Genomic DNA, 26,581 nt, shown 5'->3' with positions numbered 1-26,581 from the left:
TCTTCCTGGATGTGAAAAACAGTGGTGGTCAACCAAGCCAAGATTGCTGTTGTGCAGGAAGCAGCGCACAAACTTTCTGAGTACACAAGGGGCCTAGATCTTCCTGCAAAAAGCTGATACAAGCAAAAAAATGTATTATCTAATGGAATATAGCTACACTTTATCTAAAAAAGATTGGTCGAGTGATATCCGTAGGTGGAGTTCCTAGACAAATCGAACTATCTGGTACTCCAGACATCATTATATACGTACAACAAAACAGAAGACTTGGAAAAGCCTGGAGGCCTACAACTTCTTTGTGTGTGGCTGGGTCAAGAAAATTGGTGTCAAGACTCTCCCCGATAAATCATCTACCCTTCTTGATTATCTCTCAAGGTACTCTGAAGAAACGTTTATCCTTTTCGTGGTTTGAACGGTTTGTACAGCCAAAAAACACGCGAGCATGGGGCATTTTTCTTTGAGAAAGCCTAAACGGCGCAGAGTACACATTGAGAACAGACACTGCCTTGACAACCACTCATTTACTGAGCCGGACGTGAGGTAGTCTATTAAGGGTGAGGTAATCCAAGCAATTAGACACATGAGTTAATAAATTTTTATAGGTTATAAAAATACTTTGTTTTTAAATGATCATCCATACTCGTATATACATGTTTTGTGTCATTTATCTTTGCTCTGTTGTCCAAGTCCTCCTCCTTGATTATTATGCACAGCAACAAAAACAGGAAAGTTAAACACAAGATCACAATAATCATTAATAGAAGTTAACATTTTTAAATAACATGCAATAACTAATATTGGTACATTGATGCACACTTTTACAATATTTAATTATTCCGGCCACACATTAATATAACATATTTACGTTAACTTCCATCCATCCATCCATCTTCTTCCGCTTATCTGAGGTCGAGTCGCGGAGGCAGCAGCCTAAGCAGGGAAGCCCAGACTTCCGTCTCCCCAGCCACTTCGTCCAGCTCCTCCCGGGGGATCCTAGGCCAGCCGGGAGAGATAGTATTCCCAACGTGTCCTAGGTCTCCCTCGTGCCCTCTTACCGGTCGAACGTGCCCGAAACACCTCCATAGGTTGTCATTCTGTCCAGATGCCCGAACCACCTCATCTGGCTCCTCTCGATGTGGAGAAGCAGCGGCTTTACTTTGAGCTCCCCCCGAATGACAGAGCTTCTCACCCTATCTCTAAGGGAGAGCCCCGCCACCCGGCGGAGGAATCTCATTCCGGCCGCTTGTACCCGTGATCCTGTCCTTTGAGTCATAACCCAAAGCTCATGACCATAGGTGAGGATGGGAACGTAGATCGACCGGTAAATTGAGAGCTTTGCCTTCCGGCTCAGCTCCTTCTTCACCACAACGGATCGATACAGCGTCCGCATTACTGAATACGCCGCACCGATCCGCCTGTCGATCTCACGATCCACTCTTCCCTCACTCGTGAACAAGACTCCGAGGTACTTGAACTCCTCCACTTGGGGCAGGGTCTCCTCCGCAACCCGGAGATGGCACTCCACCCTTTTCCGGGTGAGAACCATGGACTCGGACTTGGAGGTGCTGATTCCCATCCCAGTCGCTTCACACTCGGCTGTGAACCAATCCAGTGAGAGCTGAAGATCTTGGCCAGATGAAGCCATCGGGACCACATCATCTGCAAAAAGCAGAGACCTAACCCTACATCCACCAAACCAGATACCCTCAACGCCCTGGCTGCGCCTAGAAATTCTGTCCATAAAAGTTATGAACAGAATCGGTGACAAAGGGCAGCCTTGGCGGAGTCCAACCCTCACTGGAAACGGGTCCGACTAACTGCCGGCAATGCGGACCAAGCTCTGACACTGATCATACAGGGAGCGGACAGCCACAATCAGACAGTCCGTTACCCCATACTCTCTGAGCACTCCCCACAGGACTTCCCGGGGTACACGGTCGAATGCCTTCTCTAAGTCCACAAAGCATATGTAGACTGGTTGGGCAAACTCCCATGCACCCTCAAGGACCCTGCCGAGAGTATAGAGCTGGTCCACAGTTCCACGACCAGGACGAAAACCACACTTGTTCCTCCTGAATCCGAGGTTCGACTATCCGACGTAACTTCCTCTCCAGTACACCTGAATAGAGCTTACCGGGAAGGCTGAGGAGTGTGATCCCGCAATATTTAGAACACACCCTCCGGTTGCCCTTCTTAAAGAGAGGAACCACCACCCCGGTCTGCCAATTCAGAGGTACCGCCCTGCACACACTGGGAGACAAATATATTGTACATACTCAAATACACACAATGTTTATACATATAATATACACACATACACACGTTCATTCATTAATACATACAGTCATAAGCAAAAATATTGGCACACCTGCATTTCTGTCAGATAATGCACCTTTTCTCCCAGAAAATTGTTAAGATTTTATTTGTACCTACATTTTATTTATTTTGTTTGCATTAGAACACAAAATAAAGCCAAATCTGATATTATTTTACACAGAACTCCAAAAATGGACTGGACAAAATTATTGGCACCCTTTCAAATTTTTAAGACATAGTTGTATTCTAAGCATGTGATGCTCCTTTAGTTTGTAATTAAACTCACCTGTAGCAAGTAACGGGTGCTGGCAATATAGAAATCACACTTGCAGCCAGTTAAAATTAAGAAAAGTTGACTCCACCTTTGTGTTGTGTGTACCACACTGAGCATGGAGAAAAGAAAGAAGAGCAAATAACTCTCAGAAGATTTGAGAACCAAGATTGTAGAAAAGCATGGACAATTTCAAGGCTACAAGTCCATCTCCAGAGATCTAAATGTTCCTGTGTCTACTGTGCGCAATGTCATCAAGAAGTTTAAAGCCCATAGCACTGTGCTAACTTCCCTGGACATGGACGGAAGAGAAAAATTGATGAAAGACTGCAACGAAGGATTGTTAGAATTGTGGACAAAGAACCTCGATCCACTTCCAAACAAATTCAAGCTGACTTGCAGACACAGCATACAACAGTGTCAGCTCGCACTATCCGTCGCCATCTCAATGAAAAGGGACACTATAGTAGGAGACCCAGGAGGACCCCGCTACTGACACAGAGACATAAAAAAGCAAGACTGGAGTTTGCAAAAACTTACCTGAGGAAACCAAAATCTTTCTGGGAGAACGCCCTGTCGAAAGATGAGACTAAAGTGGAGCTTTTTTCTAACGCACTGTTTACAGAAAACAAAATGAGGCCTTCAAAGAAAAGAACACCATCCCTACAGTCAAACATGGTGGAGGTTCACTGATGTTTTGGGGTTGCTTTGCTGCTTTTGTTACCAGATGCCTTGACTGTTTGCATGGCATCATGAAATCTGAGGACTACCAAAGAATTCGGGGGCATAATGTAGGGCCCAGAGTTAGAAAGCTGGGTCTCTGTCAGAGGTCATGGGTTTTCCAGCAGGACAACGACCTAAAGCATACCTAAAAAAGCACGCAAAAATGGCTTAAGACAAAGCGCTGGAGAGTTCTGAAGTGGCCATCAATGAGTCCAGATCTAAATCCTATAGAACATCTGTGGAGAGATCTAAAAACAGCAGTTGGGAGAAGGCACCCTTCCAATCGGAGAGACCTGAAGCAGTTTGCAAAAGAAGAGTGGTCCAAAATTCCAGTAGCAAGGTGTAAGAAGCTCATTGATGGTTACAGGAAGCAATTGATTTCAGTTATTTTTTCCAAAGGGTGTGCTACCAAAAATTACGTTGAGAGTGCCAATAATTTTGTCCAGTCCATTTTTGGAGTTCTGTGTAAAATAATATCAGATTTGGCTTTCTTGGGGTTTTTGTTGTGTTGTTCCAATGCAAACAAAATAAATAAACATGTGAATACCAAGCATTTGTAGTTTCAACAATTTTCTGGCAGAAGTGGTGCATTATCTGACAGAAATGCAGGGGTGCCAATATTTTTGGCCATGACTGTATTTTGACTTTTTTACCTAATCTATTCCATAATTTGACTCCACATATTGGTATACTAAAGGTTTTAAGTGTTGTACGCGTATACAATGTTTTACAGACAATTTTTCTTTAAAGTTGTATTTCTCTGTTGTTGAGAAGAATTCTTGTACATTTCTGTGTAGCGCGTTATAGTTTGCGTTGTGCATAATTTTAGCTCTTTGCAAATACACCAAATCATTGAATTGCAGTATTTTAGATTTTAGTTCAGTTTGTGAATTAGGTGTACTTTTGTAGTTATTCCCCCATATTTCTGCCAAAAAAATAATATTCTATCATCTCTTATTACACTAGGAAATGTTATTTATTTCACCTTGTCAATGCCTACTCTGTCCATTTGTATTTGTGTTTGACTTTTTCTCCTACTGTTACCAAATATCAGTAATGGTCTGTTTTTGTCAAGCCATTTCTTTATTTTATTTATTCTGTCATTTGTATTAGCTTCTGTATGTTCTCTCCTGGGGAAAAAAGCAGTTGTGTGGTCTGCAAATAATTCCAACTTTAAGTTCTTTATAACTTTACAAATGTTAATATAGAGATTTAACAATTTTGGGACCAGTATTGATTCCTAGGTACACCACAAGATCGTTTTCGAGCTGTAGACCTGTGTTTGCATAGCTTCACATATTGCCTCCTGTTAGTTAAGTAGCTTCTTACCCAGTTCAGGACCAACCCTCTGATTCCTAAATGTTCTAATTTGTTAAGATATTATGATAAATGTTTTCAAATGCATTTGTTCGGTCCATAAACACAGTAGCTGCACACTGTAAGAATATACATATGTATTGCATGGGAAATAATTATTTCCCTGATATTTAAATTCTAAACATATTTTTTGTGAAGTAACTCTTCAATTAATGTATTGACGCTGCAACAGCTTTATTTGTGATGTCAACATGTAACCGGTTTTAGTTATTTTATCTCTTTAGATTGAGGGATTGTTCATAGTTCAAGATGCATTATTAATTGTATATAGCTACTTTTGGATAGTTTCACATTGATCTTATTCATGACATTTTGGTAATGTCTGTCTTTCCAAGGCGTGGAGTTAAAGGAAATTGATCTGCGCTTTCAGGACAAGGGCGTTGTTATGACTGATCTGCTATCAATAGATCAAAAGTTGGAACATAAGCTAAGAAGATACTGTTTCAGTGGGGGTTGCATGCAGGCACATGTGTCACAAATATAGGTTTCAGTGTGACTTATTGACTTGTTTATAAAGTTTCATTTTATTGACATAGCTTAGGTAAGCAGTTATTGGTACAGTTACAAATCATTGCAGATGTCCTGTGCTTGTCCATGTTTTATGACATTAATGGCCTACGTTGTTTTCACTTCAGAGCACCATCAACCCAGTGGATGGGATCTACCAGCCCCCTCTGGACACTCCAGTAGCCAACACCACAATGCCAACACAGACCACTCTACCCACAGGTAGCTCTCGTTTCCATGCCTTACTGCTTCCCTGATCAGGATCTTGTAAATGTTTAAACATGCTTAAAAGCTTTTTTTCTATTATTACCGTAGCTTACATTGACAATAAATACTACATCGACAATAAATACTTGCAGAATACACTGTTTGCTCTTCTGGATGAAGATAAACCTGAGTTAATTTAGTGAAGTATTCATGTACTAAAAACTGACACTGACATGTATGTATGTATGTATGTATATATATATGTGTATACGTATATGTATATATATATATATATATATATATATATATATATATATATATATATATATATATATATATATATATATAGACCTGTCTCCGTTGTGGTATTTTAGGCTTCATAATGCGCCACACATTTTCAATGGGAGACAGGTCTGGACTACAGGCAGGCCAGTCTAGTACCCGCACTCTTTTACTATGAAGCCACGTTGATGTAACACGTGGCTTGGCATTGTCTTGCTGAAATAAGCAGGGGCGTCCATGGTAGCTTTGCTTGGATGGCAACATGTGTTGCTCCAAAAACCTATGTGTACCTTTCAGCATTAATGGTGCCTTCACAGATGTGTAAGTTATCCGTGTCTTGGGCACTAATACACCCCCATACCACCACAGATGCTGGCTTTTCAACTTTGCGCCTATAACAATCCGGATGGTTCTTTTCCTCTTTGGTCCGGAGGACACGACATCCACAGTTTCCAAAAACAATTTGAAATGTGGACTCGTCAGACCACAGAACACTTTTCCACTTTGTATCAGTCCATCTGAGATGAGCTCAGGCCCAGCGAAGCCGACGGCGTTTCTGGGTGTTGTTGATAAATGGTTTTCGCCTTGCATAGGAGATTTTTAACTTGCACTTACAGATGTAGCGACCAACTGTAGTTACTGACAGTGGGTTTCTTAAGTGTTCTTGAGCCCATGTGGTGATATTCTTTACACACTGATTGTTGATGCAGTACAGCTTGAGGGATCGAAGGTCACGGGCTTAGCTGCTTATGTGCAGTGATTTCTCCAGATTCTCTGAACCCTTTGATGATATTACGGACCGTAGATGGTGAAATCCCTAAATTCCTTGCAATAGCAGGTTGCGAAAGGTTTTTCTTAAAGGCCTACTGAAATGCGATTTTCTTATTTAAACGGGGATAGCAGGTCCATTCTATGTGTCATACTTAATCATTTCGCGATATTGCCATATTTTTGCTGAAAGGATTTAGTAGAGAACATCGACCATAAAGTTCGCAACATTTGGTCGCTGATAAAAAAGCCTTGCCTTTACCGGAAGTAGCAGACGATATGCGCGTGACGTCACAGGTTGTGGAGCTCCTCACATCTGCACATTGTTTACAATCATGGCCACCAGCAGCAAGAGCGATTCGGAACGAGAAAGCGACGATTTCCCCATTAATTTGAGCGAGGATGAAAGATTCGTGGATGAGGAAAATGAGAGTGAAAGACTGGAGGGCAGTGGGAGCGATTCAGATAGGGAAGATGCTGTGAGAGGCGGGTGGGACCTGATATTCAGCTGGGAATGACTAAAACAGTAAATAAACACAAGACATATTAGCCACAACACAACCAGGCTTATATTTAATATGCCACAAATGAATCCCGCATAACAAACACCTCCCCCCTCCCGTCCATATAACCCGCCTATACAACTCAAACACCTGCACAACACACTCAATCCCACAGCCCAAAGTACCGTTCACCTCCACAAAGTTCATACAGCACATATATTTCTCCAAAGTCCCCAAAGTTACGTACGTGACATGCACATAGCGGCACGCACGTACGGGCAAGCGATCAAATGTTTGGAAGCCGCAGCTGCATGCGTACTCACGGTACCGCGTCTGCGTATCCAACTCGAAGTCCTCCTGGTAAGAGTCACTGTTGTCCCAGTTCTCCACAGGCCAATGGTAAAGCTTGACTGTCATCTTTCAGGAATGTAAACAATGAAACACCGGCTGTGTTATACGGCACAACAGTCAGGGGGTGCATTCTACGGCGCGGGTGCGTTATCCGGCACAACACCTGCCGCAATACACCGCTTCCCACCTACAGCTTTCTTCTTTGCTGTCTCCATTGTTCATTGAACAAATTGCAAAAGATTCACCAACACAGATGTCCAGAATACTGTGGAATTTTGCGATGAAAACAGACGACTTAATAGCTGGCCACCATGCTGTCCCAAAATGTCCTCTACAATCCGTGACGTCACGCGCAGGCGTCATCATACAGAGACGTTTTCAGCAGGATATTTCGCGCAAAATTTAAAATTGCACTTTAGTAAGCTAACCCGGCCGTATTGGCATGTGTGGCAATGTTAAGATTTCATCATTGATATATAAACTATCAGACTGCGTGGTCGGTAGTAGTGTGTTTCAGTAGGCCTTTAAACTGTTCAACAATTTGCTCACGCATTTGTTGACAAAGTGGTGACCCTCGCCCCATCCTTGTTTGTGAATGACTGAGCATTTCATGGAATCTACTTTTATACCAATCATGGCACCTACCTGTTCCCAATTTGCCTGTTCACCTGTGGGATGTTCCAAATAAGTGTTTGATGAGCATTCCTCAACTTTATCAGTTTTTATTGCCACCTTTCCCAACTTCTTTGTCACGTGTTGCTGGCATCAAATTCTAAAGTTAATGATTATTTGCAAAAAAAAAAATGTTTATCAGTTTGAACATCAAATATGTTGTCTTTGAAGCATATTCAACTGAATTAGGGATGTCCCGATCCAGGTTTTTGCACTTCCGATCCAATACCGATATTGTTTTTGCATTTCCGATACTGACCGATACCGATACTGGCCTATCCGAGCATGTATTAAAGTTTAAAGTTATTTAGCCTACTTAGTTGTCAGAATCATGTTGAAAAGGGTTTTAGTACTCTTGATAACAACTAGCCAGCTGAATTAGGGGAGTTTGAATAATACACAATGGTTGGTAACAAGAAACTGAACTGTTTATTCAAGGATAAACACAAAATAGACAAAATTATACATGACAAACAGAAATGGCATCATTGAACTAGGGCTGGGCGATATGGCCTTTTTTTAATATTGCGATATTTTAAGGCCATATTGTGATACACAATATATATCTCGATATTTTGCCTTAGCCTTGAATGAACACTTGATGCATATAATCACAGCAGTATGATGATTCTATGTGTTTTGATTGATTGATTGAGACTTTTATTAGTAGGTTGCACAGTGAAGTACATATTCCGTACAATTGACCACTAAATGGTAACACCCGAATAAGTTTTTCAACTTGTTTAAGTCGGGGTCCACTTAAATTGATTCATGATACAGATATATACTATCAGATATATACTATCATCATAATACAGTCATCACACAAGATAATCACATTGAATTATTTACATTATTTATAATCCAGGGTGTGGAGGGGGCGCCGGATGTAAGTGTCAAAAATACAGCCAAAAGAGTTTGTTATGAGAATAAATCTAAAGTTAAAATATAGGGTAGAAATGCACCCATTTGCAGGAAATGTAGTCTTGATTTTCAAAATGTTCTTTCAAGGCTTGCATGTCTATATTAAAACATTCTTCTTCATACTGCATTAATGTATGCTACTTTTAAACTTTCATGCAGGGAAGAAAATCACAACTAAAAAAATCACTAAATTTTTCATACGGTGTTGATGTGGAAATTTTTGCCTCTGCATTTTGATGGTGTGGAGTCTGGACGTGTGGCACCGAATGGAGATAAGCGTCTCGACAGACGTCACAATATTTGAACAATGATGACGAAAACTGTTGTCTCTGTCGTGTCCGTGTGTCGAAAATTGTTATGCGCTTATTTTTTTATTTGATTTTGTGCGTGGCATAGATTTGTTGTGCGCAGAGGACGCTTGAGCAGGCGCGCACCTTAGCGGCTGCGCTAGCATCACAGCTAACGTTAGCCGCTACCTCGCTCTCTGCTGGGAGAGGACGTATACGTATGTGACGTATGACGTGACAGTATGTGACGTGTGTAAGAAGGTGCGCTCGCTGTCTGTGAGAGGGAGACACAGGAAAGAGTGAGAAGAGCCTGTCGTGTAATGCCAGCAGCTAAAAGCAACTGCGTGAGAATTGTGGATGTGTTGAAGGTGTGCTGGAAAATGCGGAACGGAAATTACGGAGCAGCAGAAAAGTGGAATGTATTATTTAAATAGGTGCGTTGGAAAACACGGACCGGAGTTTTTTTTTAAACTGGATCTGGATCGGCATTTTCCCATGCCTTGCCGATGCGCAATTTTTGGCAAATATCGGCAGCCGATCCGATCCAAATATCGGATCGGGACATCCCTAAACTGAATATGGGTTGAAAATGATTTGCAAATCATTGTATTCCGTTTATATTTACATCTAACACAATTTCCCAACTCATATGGAAACGGGGTTTGTATATACCGGTATATACATATATACATACATACAGTATATATATATATATATATATATATATATATATATATATATATATATATATATATATATATACTGTATGTATGTGTGTGTGTGTGTGTGTGTGTGTGTATATATATATATATATATATATATATATATATATATATATACTGTATGTATGTGTGTGTGTGTGTGTGTGTGTGTGTGTATATATATATATATATATATATATATATATATATATATATATATATATATTATTTAATAGATAATATATTATCTATTAAAAATATTAATAGATATATATTTTTTCCTTCATTTTACTTCCATTACTGACAATATTTTCAAGATGATATCTACTTATCTATCAGACCTAAAAGTCCTAAAATTAGAACATTCTAATTTCAGTTCCTAAATAAAATCATTCACAAAAACTGTTAGGACGAGGCGGCTCACAATGCAGGTAATTGAGATACAATCTATTCCGCTAATAAAGTCCTCTAAAAACATCATTAAAAAAAACCTCCATGCTGTAACTATATATTGTATGTAATGTACTAACAGGCACATTCATGATAACATGTCATATTTACAGTATTTTGGTCATTTTAAGCATTACCGGAACTGTGCCTTGAATTCACAGAGCGCATTTTCACGTTCGTTATTTCCAATAAGGACAACTACTACTAATTAAGTAAATAAGTAGTTCCTCGACTTTAGTTCTTACAACAACATGTTATGGCTTGGTAAATATGTAGGTCACGGCATATAAATATGAGAGATTGTTGGCAGTTTTTGGATGATTTTTGGTGGGGCTCTGTCGGCGAAATAGATGAATCCCATTAGCAACTATATTTGTATTCTTTAGCAGTATTTTGCAATTTGGACTGCACAAAAAAATAGAAAGACGTGTGTTCTTGTCCCCACACGAATTGTCAGTGATAAAAAATTATTTAAAAAGTGCAGTTCTTCTTTAATATCTACTTACCTTTTAACTTTTTTTTTGCAAAAGATACATCTCAGGTGTGCAAATCAGACCAACGGCCCTCAACATTACCTGTTGGTCCTGTTGTCACAGTGATGGGCAGTCTTCAGACCCCAACTCCTAATAGCACAGGTAACTTCCTAAATGTATTTGTCCACAGTAATACAATAAAAAATGCTGAAATAAGTGAAAGAAATTATATTTTAAAACATTTTGAATTGCCTCCTACATGGTTTTCTGTGTTGATCAGTCAGAAAATGGAGAAACAAAGGACCTTGTAATAGTGCATGACACCACTGCATCAGTCTCTATGACCTGTTTACTTGATCCTTGTTAACTCTCACTTATCTTGCCCCTCTGTCAGGGAGCGGCCCATCAGGCCCCAACAGTGGCGTCACCTCCCCAGCTCACATCCCCCTTCCCTTGCACTCAGTGCCAGACTTCTCGTATTCGTCCAGCGAGGATGAATTCTACGACGCAGACGAGTTCTACCAGAGCACCACGTCCCCCAAACACTGCATGAAGTGAGTCTTTCATTTGCAACAGGAGCAGACGATGCCACTTAAGTGACTATTTATTCTCTGTGCCTTATTTCTCCCACTTTTCCCCTCTCAATGCCCTCAGTCCCCCAGGGGCCCCAGCTGCCTCACCCCTCAATAATCAAGAACCAACGTTGAAAAGACCGGAAACAACAGAGTCCCTCAACTCGTCCATGTCCAATGGCATCACGGATGCAGGTAAAAAGCAGACATGATATGCCCAGTGTTTTTGTCTGGGACTGTAAGAGGCAACTTTTGTGCTCAGATCCATTCGATACCCATGACGATCGTGACGATGAAGGCGAGGGGGAGTCAGTGGAGGAGCACAAAAGTGTCATTATGCATCTACTCTCCCAAGTCCGTTTGGGCATGGATCTCACCAAGGTAACTGGTCTGTCTCTGAACTTTTTGTTTCAGCATGATTTCACCACTAACATCTATGGATTGTTTGTCCCCATCATAATTCACAGGTGGTGTTGCCTACTTTTATCCTTGAAAGGAGATCTTTGTTAGAAATGTATGCTGACTTCTTTGCACATCCCGACTTATTTGTAAGGTAACCATCTTTTAACTCTCACATCTGTTGTGGTCTAAGTGGTAAAGTACAGCTTAGTTCAGTATGGTACAAACATTTCCATTGTCAAACTTCTTGAAAGGTACCAAAACACAACCCCAATTCCTAAAAGATGTTTGGGTGCTTTAAAATGGGTATATACTCTGAGAATAGGGTTGTCCCAATACCAATATTTTGGTATCAGTCCCAAAATAGATAGATTCGATACCTTTGTAAATAAAGGGGACCACAAAAAATGGCATTATTGGCTTAATTTTAACTGCAAATATTACAATAAATTAAACATGTTTCTTATTGCACTTAAAAAACAATTTCAGTAGCTTGAAACTCAATTTAAAAGGCATTAAACACATTGGGCTTTTCTTATTGCACTCAAAGTACTTGTATATGTTACATATAGCCTGACAAATTTCAGGATTAGATTAGAATAGAATAGAAGCCAATCAGTCAATCAAAGTTTATTTATATAGCCCTTAATCACAAATGCCTCAAAAGGTTGCGCAAACCACAGCGTCATCCACATCAGGGCAAGAAATAACTCAACCCAATGGGCACAATAAAAAACCTTGATGACCGCGTATCATTAGTCACTTTTATGAGGGCTGTCTCAGTAGAGTGATTTGCCCTGAAACCAGACTAAAAGGGTTCACAGAGGTTGTTAGATGCTAAGTGTTCATTCAGCTGCTGTGTAATAATTTCTTCGAGGATTTTCGAGATAAAGGAATGGTGGGACAACGGCCAGTAGTTTACAATGAGGTCAGCATTGAGGTTAGGTCTTATGAGCAGAGGATGAATAACTGCTGTTTTGAATTCTCAGGGAGCAGTACCAGAGGGATGTGATAAGTTAATATTTAACACTGATGGTCTTAATATTAATATTAATAAGAGTTGTTTTTTCCTTGGCCTCAGTCTGGATCCCCTCTCCAGGGGCCCATGCTTAGACCGGTTTTATTTTTTCTCCCCCCCATTGTTTACCTGTATCTCACCTTTTTTGTAAGGGGCGCCGAAAGTTGGCAGACCCGTCAGCGATCCTGTTCTGTCTCCCTGTAATGTTTGTCTGATCTTGAATGGGATTGTGCTGAATATTTTAATTTCCCCTCGGGGATTAATAAAGTATTTCTGATTCTGATTCTGATATAATTATATTTATATATATATATATATATATACCGTATATATATATATATATATATATATATATATATATATATATATATATATATATATATATATATATATATATTAATATTATATTAATTATTATCATTGAATATTAGTACGATCCCTTCACCCGTTTTCAGGGGAATGGCAATATTTGGAGTCATATAGTTAGGAGGAGATGCCTTGTTAAGTGGAAAAAATTCATCTGGTTTTAGCCAAATTTTACTGAGACCAATGACGTTAAGATGGTTGTCTCTAATGAACTCATTAACTAAACGCTTTGGGAGACAATGATCTGATGTTTAAAACGCCCATTTTGTAGGTAGTGGGCTGTTTTGAGGCATTGTTGTGAATGGTATCCGTAGTTCTGATGTTAATAACGTTACGTCTGTTTCGCGTAGTGCGCCTTAAATAATTTTGATCACATCTCGGAATTGATTTGGTGGGGATCATGAGATGATTTGATTGGTGCTGTGATAGATTTAACACTTCATAGTTTGCCACCTCAGTAGAATGCATGTCCACCTCTGGCACAGTCACTACAAAAAACATTTTGTGATAAGTTGATTGGCAACACTAAATTGGCCCTAGTGTGTGGATGTGAGTGTGAATGTTGTCTGTCTATCTGTGTTGGCCCTGCGATGAGGTGGCGACTTGTCCAGGGTGTACCCCGCCTTCCGCCCGATTGTAGCTGAGATAGGCTCCAGCGCCCCCCGCGACCCCAAAGGGAATAAGCGGTAGAAAATGGATGGATGGATGGAGTTATGTATTCTACGAGAAAGGCTATGTGTGCAGGAAATTTCCAGCCTGGGGCTGGTTAGTTCTCGCTTAACTGACTCCTCACCCGGGACGACAGGCGCTGTAATTGCCTGTGTCCGAGCTTGCTCTAGTGTAGTAAGTCAAGTGTGACTCAAACAGTAATATATATTTCACCTAGTAGCTGCAGAAGATAAACAGAGACGCGCCTAGCGGCATCATGGGGAACAGGCAGGAAGCTAACAAGCCAAAAAAAGCTTTTCCATGCCATGAAATGTGTGGGAAACAGTAGAAAAGTAACTAACGAGCCTGTCGCCAACCGTTTCTTCTTCTATAAAGAAGTAAAGTAGAGCTTCTTCAGAAAGCTCTACTGGCATTGTATTAAATGCTTCATGATTTATGGTTGCCACGCTTGGTCTGTGCTTTAAGGCAAATACAATAATTAGTAAATGCTAAAAATCTATATTTGTGGCTAAAACTACACAGATAAGACATGTAGGAGGTAAAACACACATTGTTAAAGATAAAACACTGATGAAATTGTGGGAATTTGATACAAAATTCAGTCATTTCCATCTTCACTTGCATTATTTCATGCTGCATGGTCGGTTTTGACTGCGCTAATAATTGGCAACAAGCCAACCAGCTGTATGTGCGTCTACATATCTATACAGTATATGCACAGCAGGGGAGCTAGCTAACTACATTACTACCTGTAGTTTTTTAAACTCCTTGTGTAGATCTGGATGATTTTTATTTAAATGTTTACTTAAATTTAAGTGCAATACAGGATTGTCATCTTCGGTGAGGGGTGTTTTAAACTTTATCGTTAGTTTTAAAACTCAAATACTTCTATTTTGCGTTATACTTATTACCCAGTAGAATTACTGGTTTTTTTTGCCGTCTTCCTATCCATTCTGTTTCGGCTTGTATCGCTGTGTGTGTGTGCCCTGACGAACATGCGTCTCCCCTCAGCAATGTCACCGCCTCACGGTAGCTTGCGGGTGAAAAGAAAAGTACCGGTATTGTTCAAAGACATTATAGTAAAAAAATTTAAGTCATTAGTACTGCAATACTTTAATGCTGGTATATTGTACAACCCTATATGTGTACGAAATAAATTAGTATTTTTCTTTGTATTTTGTGATGTATTGCCTCCTTGGAACTAAAATGACAACTCTCATTTTTTTTTTAATAAAAAAAGGTTTTCATGTTCAATTTTCATTGTAGTATCACCTTGCAATTAATGCATCGCATGTACAAAAGTATGGTTTGCTTATGTAACTTTAGTTTCGGCACCTTTTCTGCATGGGTGCAGTCTACCATCACTGGCATGTGCCTGGCCCACTGTCATTATTTGACCCATGCTTGTGCAATTCTCTTTTTGATTGTTGGCTCATGATTCTTCTTCACTCCCCTCGCTGTCATCTGCAGCTGCACTCTCTTGAAATTGTTGACAAGTTCTCTGTAGCTCAGCAGGGGCCTCCTATAACTAGACTTGAGCAGATTTCACATTAAGGAAAGATGTACATTCAAATTCAGAAAACAAACGTACGCAAGTAAAAATTCAGATGTATGAAAGTGTGTTTTTTTTTAAGACAAACTGAACAGTCCAGTTGTGATCGATTGATTGCCCTGAGTATACAATGACCTGTATGAATGAGAACAGCCATATACTTTGCAACTTTTGCACAACCTTTTAAAAAACTGCTATGACAATCCTTGAAAAAAAATATCTCTAAAATTCCTGAAGAAACTGAATTCTAGAAAAGAGACTCTCGAGGTATTTGGAGGTCACCCAATTTTTTTGGTTTCTTCCCAGTATCGCAGAGCAGCCAGAGCCCCGTGAGCGCATGGTCCAGGTGGTCAAATGGTACCTCTCTGCCTTCCATGCGGGCAGGAAAGGCTCTGTGGCCAAGAAGCCCTACAACCCCATATTGGGAGAGGTCTTCTTCTGCCATTGGGATTTGCCTTGCAAGACTGACGAGCCGCCAACACACATTGTGAGATTACCCCCACCACTACCACTCCATAAAGCTATAATTATTTTAATGGATTGTTGTTAGTCATCTTCTTCTCCTCCTCTGCAGGACACACAATCAGAAGGTCCTGTCCCATGGTCTTCAGCAAACAGTATCAGTTTTGTGGCAGAGCAGGTTTCTCATCACCCACCTAGTGAGTGACATTCGTCTCTAGCTAATTACATGATGCTGGTTCACCGGCCCAAGGACTTTGTCTGGCCTTCATGACGGTCATTCACCTGCTGTCTCTATTACACATACATGGCTTGGACGCGCACACACACAAAAAAGCAGTCCCGGAGAAGCAACTAACAATTTGCAGTCATGTTGACACTATAGATTATAAACCAGTGACGTGCGGTGAGGTTCATGTCTGGTGAGGCACTGACTTCATCAGTCAGATTTACAAACATAGGAACCCTAAAGAGTATCTTATTCATCATTTGATTGGCAGCAGTTAACAGGATATGTTTAAAAGCTCATACCAGCATTCTTCCCTGCTTGGCACTCAGCATCAAGGGTTGGAATTGGGGGTTAAATCACCAAAAATGATTCCTGAGCGCGGCGCCGCTGCTGCCCACTGCTCCCCTCACCTCCCAGGGGGTGAGCAAGGGGATGGTTAAATGCAGAGGACAAATTTCACCACACATAGTGTGTGTGACAATCATTGGTACTTTAACTTAAGTTTAACTTTACACATACAAACTGTAGTACACAAAAAAGCACATTTAATAAAAAAAAACGTTATTATGGTTTTACCTTTACTTATAAATGGAGTCCATGCGCAGCTTCTTTTGAACAAAAGCATCGATAACTTGTTTATAGAAGTCTTCCTTATCTTTCTTCAGTTTTAAAAGTCTCTCTGTCTCGATGGAGATCTTTAAGTATTACCTCCTGCTTCAATTGAAAGTCCAGTTTAGAAAACTGTTTTATTTTAGATATGTAATCCTCCATGTTAATAGTCCAGGCGAGAGGAAAAAATAAACGATCGCTGCTAACTGTTGCTGCTTGTTGTCACTTATTCTGCAGCCGAGTAGTCGCATGAATGATCTCTGGGATCACTAGCGCCCTCTACCACCAGGAGGCGGGATTACTGCGAGCCTCAGCCAGTGCGTCTTCGCAGCCGTTTTATGATTGCTCAGCACAAGAAATACGTTACACACATACAGTTGTTGACAAAATACACTGTACATTATATACCTCAGCTAACTAAACTATGGAAATGTATAATATAATTCATATAGCAATACGGTCTCACTGCACAGCAGGCCAGCAGTTAGCCGAGTCATTGCGCAATCCATGGTGAGCCTCAACTCAGTGACGTGCCTCTACTGGCTGCTGATCACCGCAAGTCTCTTCTCAGTATTTGAACGGCAAATGTGAAAATTCTGCGATTTTGAATAAAAATAATCTAAAACTGGTGAAGTTAAATGGAAATTAACTGGATACATAAAACAATTAAATTTTTTTTTTTTCTTTTTAAATTTTTTTTCTTTCCATGATGGCATGTGAGGCCCTGCCAGTGACTGCACGTCACTGCTATAAACTCAGTGATAGCCAATATTAGTAGCTAATATCGCTATCATAGCTGACAACACACAAAGCTAATGTGTGTGTTACGTATGCTTATAATTTCTATTACTGTGTGCAAAAAGCCCGAAAAGTGTGGTGGACATAATACTGAAATCTGGAACACTAGCGTCCTTCTATAGGAAGCCACGTGAAGGTTACTAACAGCCTCTTTTAATATTAAAACAAACGCTCATGGGAGCCCACTTCTTGTGCTCATTCGTATTACGTTCTTCACATTCCTTGTTTGTTCATTTTTGAGTAGGTGCTGTGAGAAAGCAAAACATGCATAGTTATTGGTTGTTTTCTAAAACACCTTTTTTTGTTGTGTAGGTGCCCCACATAAGTGCTTTTTCTGTTTTCTCTTTCTGCAGTTTCTGCATTCTACGCAGAATGTTCGAGTAAGAAGATCCAGTTCAATGCTCACATCTGGACCAAGTCTAAATTCCTGGGCATGTCCATAGGTGTTTATAATATTGGCCAAGGTATGTTAATTCTGCATTCTTAATGCCCATGTTTCTCTTTTGGCTTCATGTCGTTGTTGTGCTAATTCATGACATTCTCCATGCAGGCTGCGTGTCATGTTTAGAATATGATGAACATTACATCCTCAACTTCCCTAACGGATATGGCAGGTGTGTATAGCTCTCTACAGCCATATTATCAATGCACGTTTGACTGACCTTAGTCGATCTGTGCAGGTCCATTCTGACTGTGCCCTGGGTGGAGCTAGGTGGCGAGTGCAACATCTCATGCTCCAAAACGGGCTACAGTGCAAACATTGTGTTCCACACCAAACCGTTCTACGGAGGCAAGAAGCACAGAATCACAGCTGAGATTTTGTAAGCAGACTGCTCAAATATTTATCGCCTATGAAAAAAAAGAAGCTCTCTGGCGTTTTTAATGGCCATGACATTCTTTATATTGCAGCGCACCGAATGATAAGAAGTCTTTCTGCTCTATTGAAGGCGAATGGAATGGAGTGATGTATGCCAAGTGGGCCACTGGAGTGAGTTCTCGCTCAAGCTTTAAAATACATTTAGCATGTGACTGCTCAGAGAGGACAAGACAAGTATTCACGCTTACACTAATATGTGTTATAAAAATTACACACTGTACACTTGAAACTCCAAGACAACAACCTCTTTGAAAACGATATCTGCTTGGATTGAACATGTAATTTCCAATTAAGAAATAATGTAAATTGAAATGATCCAAACTAAAGGTCAACTGTCACTATCAAAAAACTATTTACATTTTCTATATATGTAAATACAGGAAAAAGTTTCACAAGTAACAAGTTAAAAGTAATACAGGTATAACCCTAATTTTAATAACTTAATTACGTTACTTTTCGTAGTTGAGTTCTAAATTCACCATTACCATTTTCCTCTTTTACTTATTGCTGATGATAGAAGGTCTATACACAAAATATAATTAAGCGGCAAAATAAGGAGATCAAATTATGCAGAAACATCTTCCGGATTCTTTGCATTCAGGTTTTTTGTTTGGACTTTTAGATGCTTCACCAAATTACAACTTGTTCAACGGCAACCTGCTGGAATATGCGGACCTGTAACAACGCACTATGTAGTAATGTTACAACATGTAATAAAGTAATCAACGTTCACCTTATAATGTAATAAGGCAACATTTTGTAATAATCTGCCGCATCTTGTAAAATCTAGTTTTTGAACGTATTTTGTGATAAACATTGACGCGTTTTGTTATAACTTGTTGGATATCGCAAAAGTTATTACAAAATGCAGGTGCTGCACTTTTAAAAAAAATAAAATATAACATTTTGGTAACTAGACTCTCGCCAGACCCTTGTAGTTCGCTGAGCTCCACTCAAAGATCTGGGCTCGAAGGCATTGCAAACTCCTTCAAGATAGCAAAAAATAATGAACCAATCAACGATAGATGCGACGTAACGCCGAAGCGACTGTTTGATTCAAACAACAATGGTGGCACGCAGACCTCACTGCGTCGTGTGCTGACATTGATTCTGCTATTGCAACTGTTTTGTCGAATCTATCGAATATTAATTCTTAAAAGATGAACAGAGAACGGTTTTAAAGGCATTTATTGTTGGCAATGATGTTTTAGCTCTTCTTCCGACCGGGTTTGGATTTCCCAGCGTCGTTCTCATCAGCGTCACGGTTTAATTTCGATGTGAGTGGTTGAAGTAGCATGTCATTCAAGTTAACGGACAAGTGGTTTATCCAATCACAAACAATTATTTTTTTTACAAGGCCCTGCCTTCTGAAATACATCTCCTATTAAGAAGTCCCAGATCCTTGTGTGGAGCTCAGTGAACTACAAGGATCTGGCGAGAGTCAGGTTAACATTTCGGTGCATTATTAAATAATCCATCAACATTGATCATTCATGGTCCAATTCATTTTAAGAATCTAGTAAGACGTTTAATTGGTCAAACCTAAATCAAATGTAACTATTGGGTGTAATGAAAAATGTGATCGCAAGTAAGAGATAAAAGATATTTAGGGAAAGTAAAAAAAAAAATACTCTTATCTTTAATTATGATCATGATTTCTAGTTATGTTAGGCCAGCAGGGAATGCCTTACTGGCCCTTGCGGCCCACCACTGGCTGCATTCTCATTAGTTGAGCAGATTCATCATTACTGCATCCTCATAATTTAACATTTAGCAGTTTACAGCCCCTCAGGATGAAATGACGAAATTTACCACAACCTGTCGTGCTTCCATTCTTTGAAACGTTGGATCGCCGGCAGCGAATCTGAGCATTTGCACACAATCTTGCAACTTCTCTGCAAATGTTAATCCTTGAATATTAACTGTATTGTAGGAGAACACAGCATTCATCGACACAAAGAGGATGGACATCATTAAGAAGAAAGTGAGGAAGCTGGAAGACCAGCTGGCGTACGAGTCTCGAAGGTGTGACATTAAAACTGTTTAGTGATCTTACACATCGTTTGTATTTCAAACCCAACTGATAATTTCAACCTTTCCCACCCACTTTGCAGGTTGTGGAGAGATGTGACGCTGAACCTAAAGCTCAAAGACATCGACTCTGCAACAGAAGCCAAACACCGGCTGGAGGAGAAGCAGAGAGTGGAAGCCAGAGAGAGGAAGGAGAACGAGCAGCAGTGGGAGACCAGGGTGAGGCTAGCGGCCGTATTCACCTCCCGCAGTTGGAGTTTGAATATTTTCTCCCTAAATGTTTTGAACTCCTGTTTTCATGTCCAATCACGGTCAGTACTTGCCACCATGAAACTTTTAGACATGTTGCTGTTAAAGCAATACAATTCAATCATGGACCACCAGACATGCAAAAGGATTAAAACTTGCACTTTATCTTTCAACATACAGTGTACAACCTAAAATGTGCTTTTCCTGCTACGAGCTGTCAAGGCAAACTTCCTTTCGCTAGCATTCCTGGAAAGCATCCCAACTAGGGCTGCAACTAATAACTATTTTGATAGTCGACTAGTCAACGATTATCTTCATGTTTAGTCGACTAATCTGATTATAAAGCATGAACCTATTTAGTGGCTGTAATTTAGCCATGTGCTTTTAAATTCAGCTTAAGATATTTTGGCATGTTCTAACCAACAAAGATGACTAATTAATTCAGAAATATTTGTTTATACAGTTACTGTGCCGCTCATTGGGCTGTTACAAAAACCAAAATAAATAGTAAGGCATTGTCTATTTAAAAACGAGGAGAGGCCCAGTGATGACAAAAACTAAATATATTTTTTTATGAAAAAAAAGACTGCAGCAATAAAAATAAACACCAAAGCAATCTAACATCCTCAAAAAGAAACAAGCGTTACCAAATATTTTTCACATTTTAGTTTAAAAAAAATCTACTAATAAAATGCATTAAAAAATGGTGTAATAATAGTATTCACTGTTAGAAACGGCCCTCTGGGACCAAACATAACTGCGATGTGGCCCTCAGTGAAAACGACGACACCTCTGTAATAAACTCTATTAATTCTGATAATTCTATTTTTCTTACAGATTGTATATTTGTTTTATGATATCGACGCCACGGTGCCAAATGTCATGTGTATGTCTGTGATTGACGTTTGCTATTGTGCCAGCGCTGCTTCACATCTGAAGTTCTGGACGAACTTTAAAAAAAAAAAACTTGGATAAAGACACTTTGATAAAGTGTAGCTGGCGGACTTGGGCGAAAAATATAATTAAATCTATTTTTCACACAACTTCGTCTCTTACTTGTTCGCTGGATAGCAAGGTAGCGAGCGACCTATTTTACCGAGTTGAGATTGACCGACATCATTGTTCTCGTGTCACAAATGTACTGCAATAAAAAGCAAGGTCCACTTTGCAAAATAAGTAAGGTATTTATGTCTTTAAACAAGATTAGGGTGAAATGTTCCCACACTTCACATGTTTTCACCTGCAATGTTGTTGCGAGTGGCCGCCCTGACTCGTTTTCGTCCGGAAAAGCACAAGTGATGACAACACAGACTATTTGTCGACAATGTCAACGAATTGTTGCGTCCCCGGGCCCAACAACCCTTTTATCTTCTCCCAAATATAAAAAACAGTGTACCCCCTGTAACGACGCATTATGTAATTATGTATTACATTTTCACCTCATTATGTAATTCCATAAGAATCTAACACAAACATACGTTGGCATATTTTCTAATTTGTTAGAATGTTATTCCAGAATTCCAGAATGAGGGTGCTGGACTTTTTTTTAAATACAATTTAACAATTTATCATTGCCATTTTTAGTTTTTGTTTTTAGACGTGATGAAAATCTAAATATTTCATGCATATATATTAGGGGTGTGGGAAAAAATCGATTCGAATTCGATTCGCAATTCTCACGTTGTGCGATTCAGTATCGATTCTCATTTTTAAAAAATCTATATGTTTTTTGATTTATTTTTTTTTTAAATGAATCAATCCAACAAAACAATACACAGCAATACCATAACAATGCAACCCAATTCCAAAACCAAACCCGACCCAGCAACACTCAGAACTGCAATAAACAGAGCAATTGAGAGGAGACACAAACACGACACAGAACAAACCAAAAGTAGTGAAACAAAAATGAATATTATCAACAACAGTATCAATATTAGTTATATTTTCAACATAGCAGTGATTAAAAATCCCTCATTGACATTATCATTAGACATTTATAAAAAATAAAAAAAAATAACAAAAGTGTCACAGTGGCTTACACTTGCATCGCATCTCATAAGTTTGACAACACACTGTGTCCAATATTTTCACAAAGATAAAATAAGTAATATTTTTGGTTCATTTAATAGTTAAAACAAATTTACATTATTGCAATCAGTTGATAAAACATTGTCCTTTACAATTATAAAAGCTTTTTACAAAAATCTACTACTCTGCTTGCATGTCAGCAGACTGGGGTAGATCCTGCTGAAATCCTATGTATTGAATTGTCCAGGGTGTACCCCGCCTTCCGCCCGATTGTAGCTGAGATAGGCTCCAGCGCCCCCCGCGACCCCAAAGGGAATAAGCGGTAGAAAATGGATGGATGGATGAATGAATAGAGAATCGTTTTGAATCGTGAAAAAAATTGTTTTTGAATCGAGAATCGTGTTGAATTGAAATAAAATCTATTTTGAATCGAATCGTGACCCCAAGAATCAATATTGAATCGAATCGTGGGACACCCAAAGATTCACACCCCTAATATATATACAGTACAGGCCAAAAGTTTGAACACACCTTCTCATTTCAATGCGTTTCCTTTATTTTCATGACTATTTACATTGTAGATGGTCACTGAAGGCATCGAAACTAGAAGTGAAAACCATTTCAGGTGATTACCTTTTGAAGCTCATCGAGAGAATGCCAAGAGTGTGCAAAGCAGTAATCAGAGCAAAGGGTGGCTATTTTGAAGAAACTCGAATATAAAACATGTTTTTAGTTATTTCACCTTTTTTTTTTGTTAAGTACATAACTCCACATGTGTTCATTCATAGTTTTGATGCCTTCAGTGACAATCTACAATGTAAACAGTCATGAAAATAAAGAAAACACATTGAATGAGAAGGTGTGTCCAAACTTTTGGCCTGTACTGTATAAAAACCTATTAAAATGCCATGAGGGAGACACAAATACTGTTACGTGTGTGACATCCAGTATAATAATGTTCTCTGTGTGTCTGCAGCTATTCCACGAGGACGGGGAGTGTTGGGTGTACGACGAGCCGCTTTTAAAGAGACTAGCCTCTCCAAGGCAGTGAATGGAGTGACACACAATACAAACACACATGCATTAGGTATCGTACACATTGCAGAGTCTTCATAAGAACTCTTTTGCAACTTTCTTCTCCAAGCCTTTGACTGACTGACGGCTGATGGCTTTCTGTACAGAGCTTTGCATTCGACTGTAAAAACAACGGCAATGAATGATCTTAAATGAAAAGCAGCTAAAGATCTTCCAAGGTGATTTAGTAACTCCTTCAAGCGGGTGCCCTCTGGTGGTGATTTTTGCCTCTGCGTTCCAACTGAGGCCACTTCCTTCATAGGTTTTTGTAGGGTCTTGACATCGAACAATAATCTTAACACATATAAAACAAAGCTTGGCATCTCAGGGAATCTGGTGACTGAAGAAAGCAAGCCGCAGCCCCCTCAAAATGTCAGACAGCCTTATTGTTGTTTGTGGTATGGATAAACCTTAACTCGGTGGGGAAGGACATTCTATGCTTGCCTGCAACTCGTTATATAGCTTGTTTATATATAAATATAGATATACGTATGAGACATATAATATTCTTTTTATTTTATTTTATTAACTTTATTTTTTTCTGACAATAGTGTAAAATATTTGCGCATATTGAAATGTCACATCTTAAGGTACCAATCATGTTTGCTGTTCTGCTCCCATTTCAATTTAGGTGTCATTGTCTACAGTGTAATCTTACACAGTAAAGCCCCACAGGAGCCATATAGCAGCCAATGAAATATAATATGCAATCTAGTGGTAATCAACAATGTTTGGGAGAGAAGGCTTAAGAGACTTTGATGTGCACACAGAACAAACAATGTTTTTGTCATCTGGAAGTATTTACTGTATGAACAAAAGATTGTGGATTTGTTTGTTTTTTTCCCAGACCACTTGCCCATGTCGAGGATATTTTTTTCACGTTGAATCGATCGCCTTGCTCGGGGAAGGAAGAGGGTGTGACCGACCAAAAAAAAAAAACGTTTTTTGCGAATTCTGCTGTTTTTTTATAATCGCTGCTACTTCACGATGAGGGTGATGCTTTTCCGACGACACCTGAACTGTTTTTTTTTCTTCCAAAAAGTTTTTCATTCCTTTATTTTACAGTAACATAGAAGTTGGACTGAAATGCAATGGATGAGATACAATAATAAACAAATTTCACCTGAGTATGCCAAAGAATATGTGCTTGAATCTGGATGTATCTGCTTCAGCATTAGGACCCTAACAGAAATGACAATACTTGAGTAATTAAATATAGATAAACTTAGGAGATGTCAGTGTGCTGCTGTAGCATTACAATGTACAAACCCCGTTTCCATATGAGTTGGGAAATTGTGTTGGATGTAAATATAAACTGAATACAAAAATTTGCAAATCCTTTTCAAACCATATTCAATTGAATGCACCACAAAGACAAGATATTTGATGTTCAAACTCATAAACTTTTTTTTTGTTGTTGCAAATAATTAACTTAGAATTTCATGGCTGCAACAAGTGCCAAAGTAGTTGGGAAAGGGCATGTTCACCACTGTGTTACACCACCTTTTCTTTTAACAACAATAAACGATTGGGAACTGAGGAAACTAATTGTTGAAGCTTTGAAAGAGGAATTCTTTCCCATTCTTGTTTTATGTAGAGCTTCAGTCGTTCAACAGTCCGGGGTCGTTGCTGTCGTATTTTACGCTTCAGAATGCGCCACACATTTTCAATGGGAGACAGGTCTGGACTGCAGGCGGACCAGGAAAGTACCCGCACTCTTTTTTTTACGAAGCCACGCTGTTGTAGCACGTGCTGAATGTGGCTTGGCATTGTCTTGCTGAAATAAGCAGGGGCATCCATGAAAAAGACGGCGCTTAGATGGCAGCATATGTTGTTCCAAAACCTGTATGTACCTTTCAGCATTAATGGTGCCTTCACAGATGTGTAAGTTACCCATGCCTTGGGCACTAATGCCCCCCCCCCCCCCCCCTCCCCCCCATACCATCACAGATGCTAACAGTCTGGATGGTTCGCTTCCCCTTTGGTCTGGATAACACGATGTCGAATATTTCCAAAAACAATTTGAAATGTGGACTCGTCAGACCACAGAACACTTTTCCACTTTGCATGAGTCCATCTTAGATGATCTCGGGCCCAGAGAAGCCGGCGGCGTTTCTTGATGTTGTTGATAAATGGCTTTCGCTTTGCATAGTAGAGCTTTAACTTGCACTTACAGATGTAGCGACGAACTGTATGTAGTGACAGTGGTTTTCTGAAGTGTTCCTGAGCCCATGTGGTGATATCCTTTAGAGATTGATGTCTGTTTTTGATACAGTGCCGTCTGAGGGATCGAAGGTCACGGTCATTCAATGTTGGTTTCCGGCCATGCCGCTTACGTGCAGTGATTTCTCCAGATTCTCTGAACCTTTTGATGATATTATGGACCGTAGATGTTGAAATCCCTAAATTTCTTGCAATTGCACTTTGAGAAACGTTGTTCTTAAACTGTTTGACTATTTGCTCACACAGTTGTGGACAAAGTGGTGTACCTCGCCCCATCCTTTCTTGTGAAAGACTGAGCATTTTTTGGGAAGATGTTTTTATACCCAATCATGGCACCCACCTGTTCCCAATTAGCCTGCACACCTGTGGGATGTTCCAAATAAGTGTTTAATAAACATTCCTCAACTTTATCAGTATTTATTGCCACCTTTCCCAACTTCTTTGTCACGTGTTGCTGGCATCAAATTTTAAAGTTCATGATTATTTGCAACAAAAAAAAATGTTCATCAGTTTGAACATCAAATATGTTGTCTTTGTAGCATATTCAACTGAATATGGGTTGAAAAGGATTTGCAAATCATTGTATTCCGTTTATATTTACATCTAACACAAT

The 26,581-nt window shown here is 39.5% G+C and overlaps 1 protein-coding gene across 4 annotated transcripts in view; it reads left to right on the top strand.

Moving 5' to 3' along the window:
- Nucleotides 1–24,872, top strand: part of osbpl9 (oxysterol binding protein-like 9) — a 90,012-nt gene extending 65,140 nt beyond the window's left edge. For all 4 annotated transcript variants that reach the window (XM_061977787.2, XM_061977786.2, XM_061977788.2 and 1 more), the window contains 15 exons: nt 5,323–5,416; nt 10,870–10,974; nt 11,207–11,366; nt 11,467–11,579; nt 11,647–11,765; nt 11,852–11,937; nt 15,695–15,875; nt 15,963–16,047; nt 17,837–17,947; nt 18,034–18,097; nt 18,164–18,304; nt 18,393–18,471; nt 20,294–20,385; nt 20,475–20,610; nt 23,648–24,872. In XM_061977787.2, coding sequence (XP_061833771.2) covers nt 5,323–5,416; nt 10,870–10,974; nt 11,207–11,366; nt 11,467–11,579; nt 11,647–11,765; nt 11,852–11,937; nt 15,695–15,875; nt 15,963–16,047; nt 17,837–17,947; nt 18,034–18,097; nt 18,164–18,304; nt 18,393–18,471; nt 20,294–20,385; nt 20,475–20,610; nt 23,648–23,722 — 1,641 coding nt within the window. In that variant the 3' untranslated portion in view covers nt 23,723–24,872. The remainder of the gene's footprint in view (nt 1–5,322; nt 5,417–10,869; nt 10,975–11,206; nt 11,367–11,466; nt 11,580–11,646; nt 11,766–11,851; nt 11,938–15,694; nt 15,876–15,962; nt 16,048–17,836; nt 17,948–18,033; nt 18,098–18,163; nt 18,305–18,392; nt 18,472–20,293; nt 20,386–20,474; nt 20,611–23,647) is intronic.
- Nucleotides 24,873–26,581: the final 1,709 nt, after the last annotated feature.

The sequence above is a fragment of the Nerophis lumbriciformis genome, linkage group LG18 (genome assembly GCF_033978685.3).
Source record: "Nerophis lumbriciformis linkage group LG18, RoL_Nlum_v2.1, whole genome shotgun sequence".
Classification (NCBI taxonomy): Eukaryota; Metazoa; Chordata; class Actinopteri; order Syngnathiformes; family Syngnathidae; genus Nerophis; species Nerophis lumbriciformis.
Note: the sequence above shows the minus strand (reverse complement) of the source record. Positions and strands in the feature narration are given on the sequence as shown.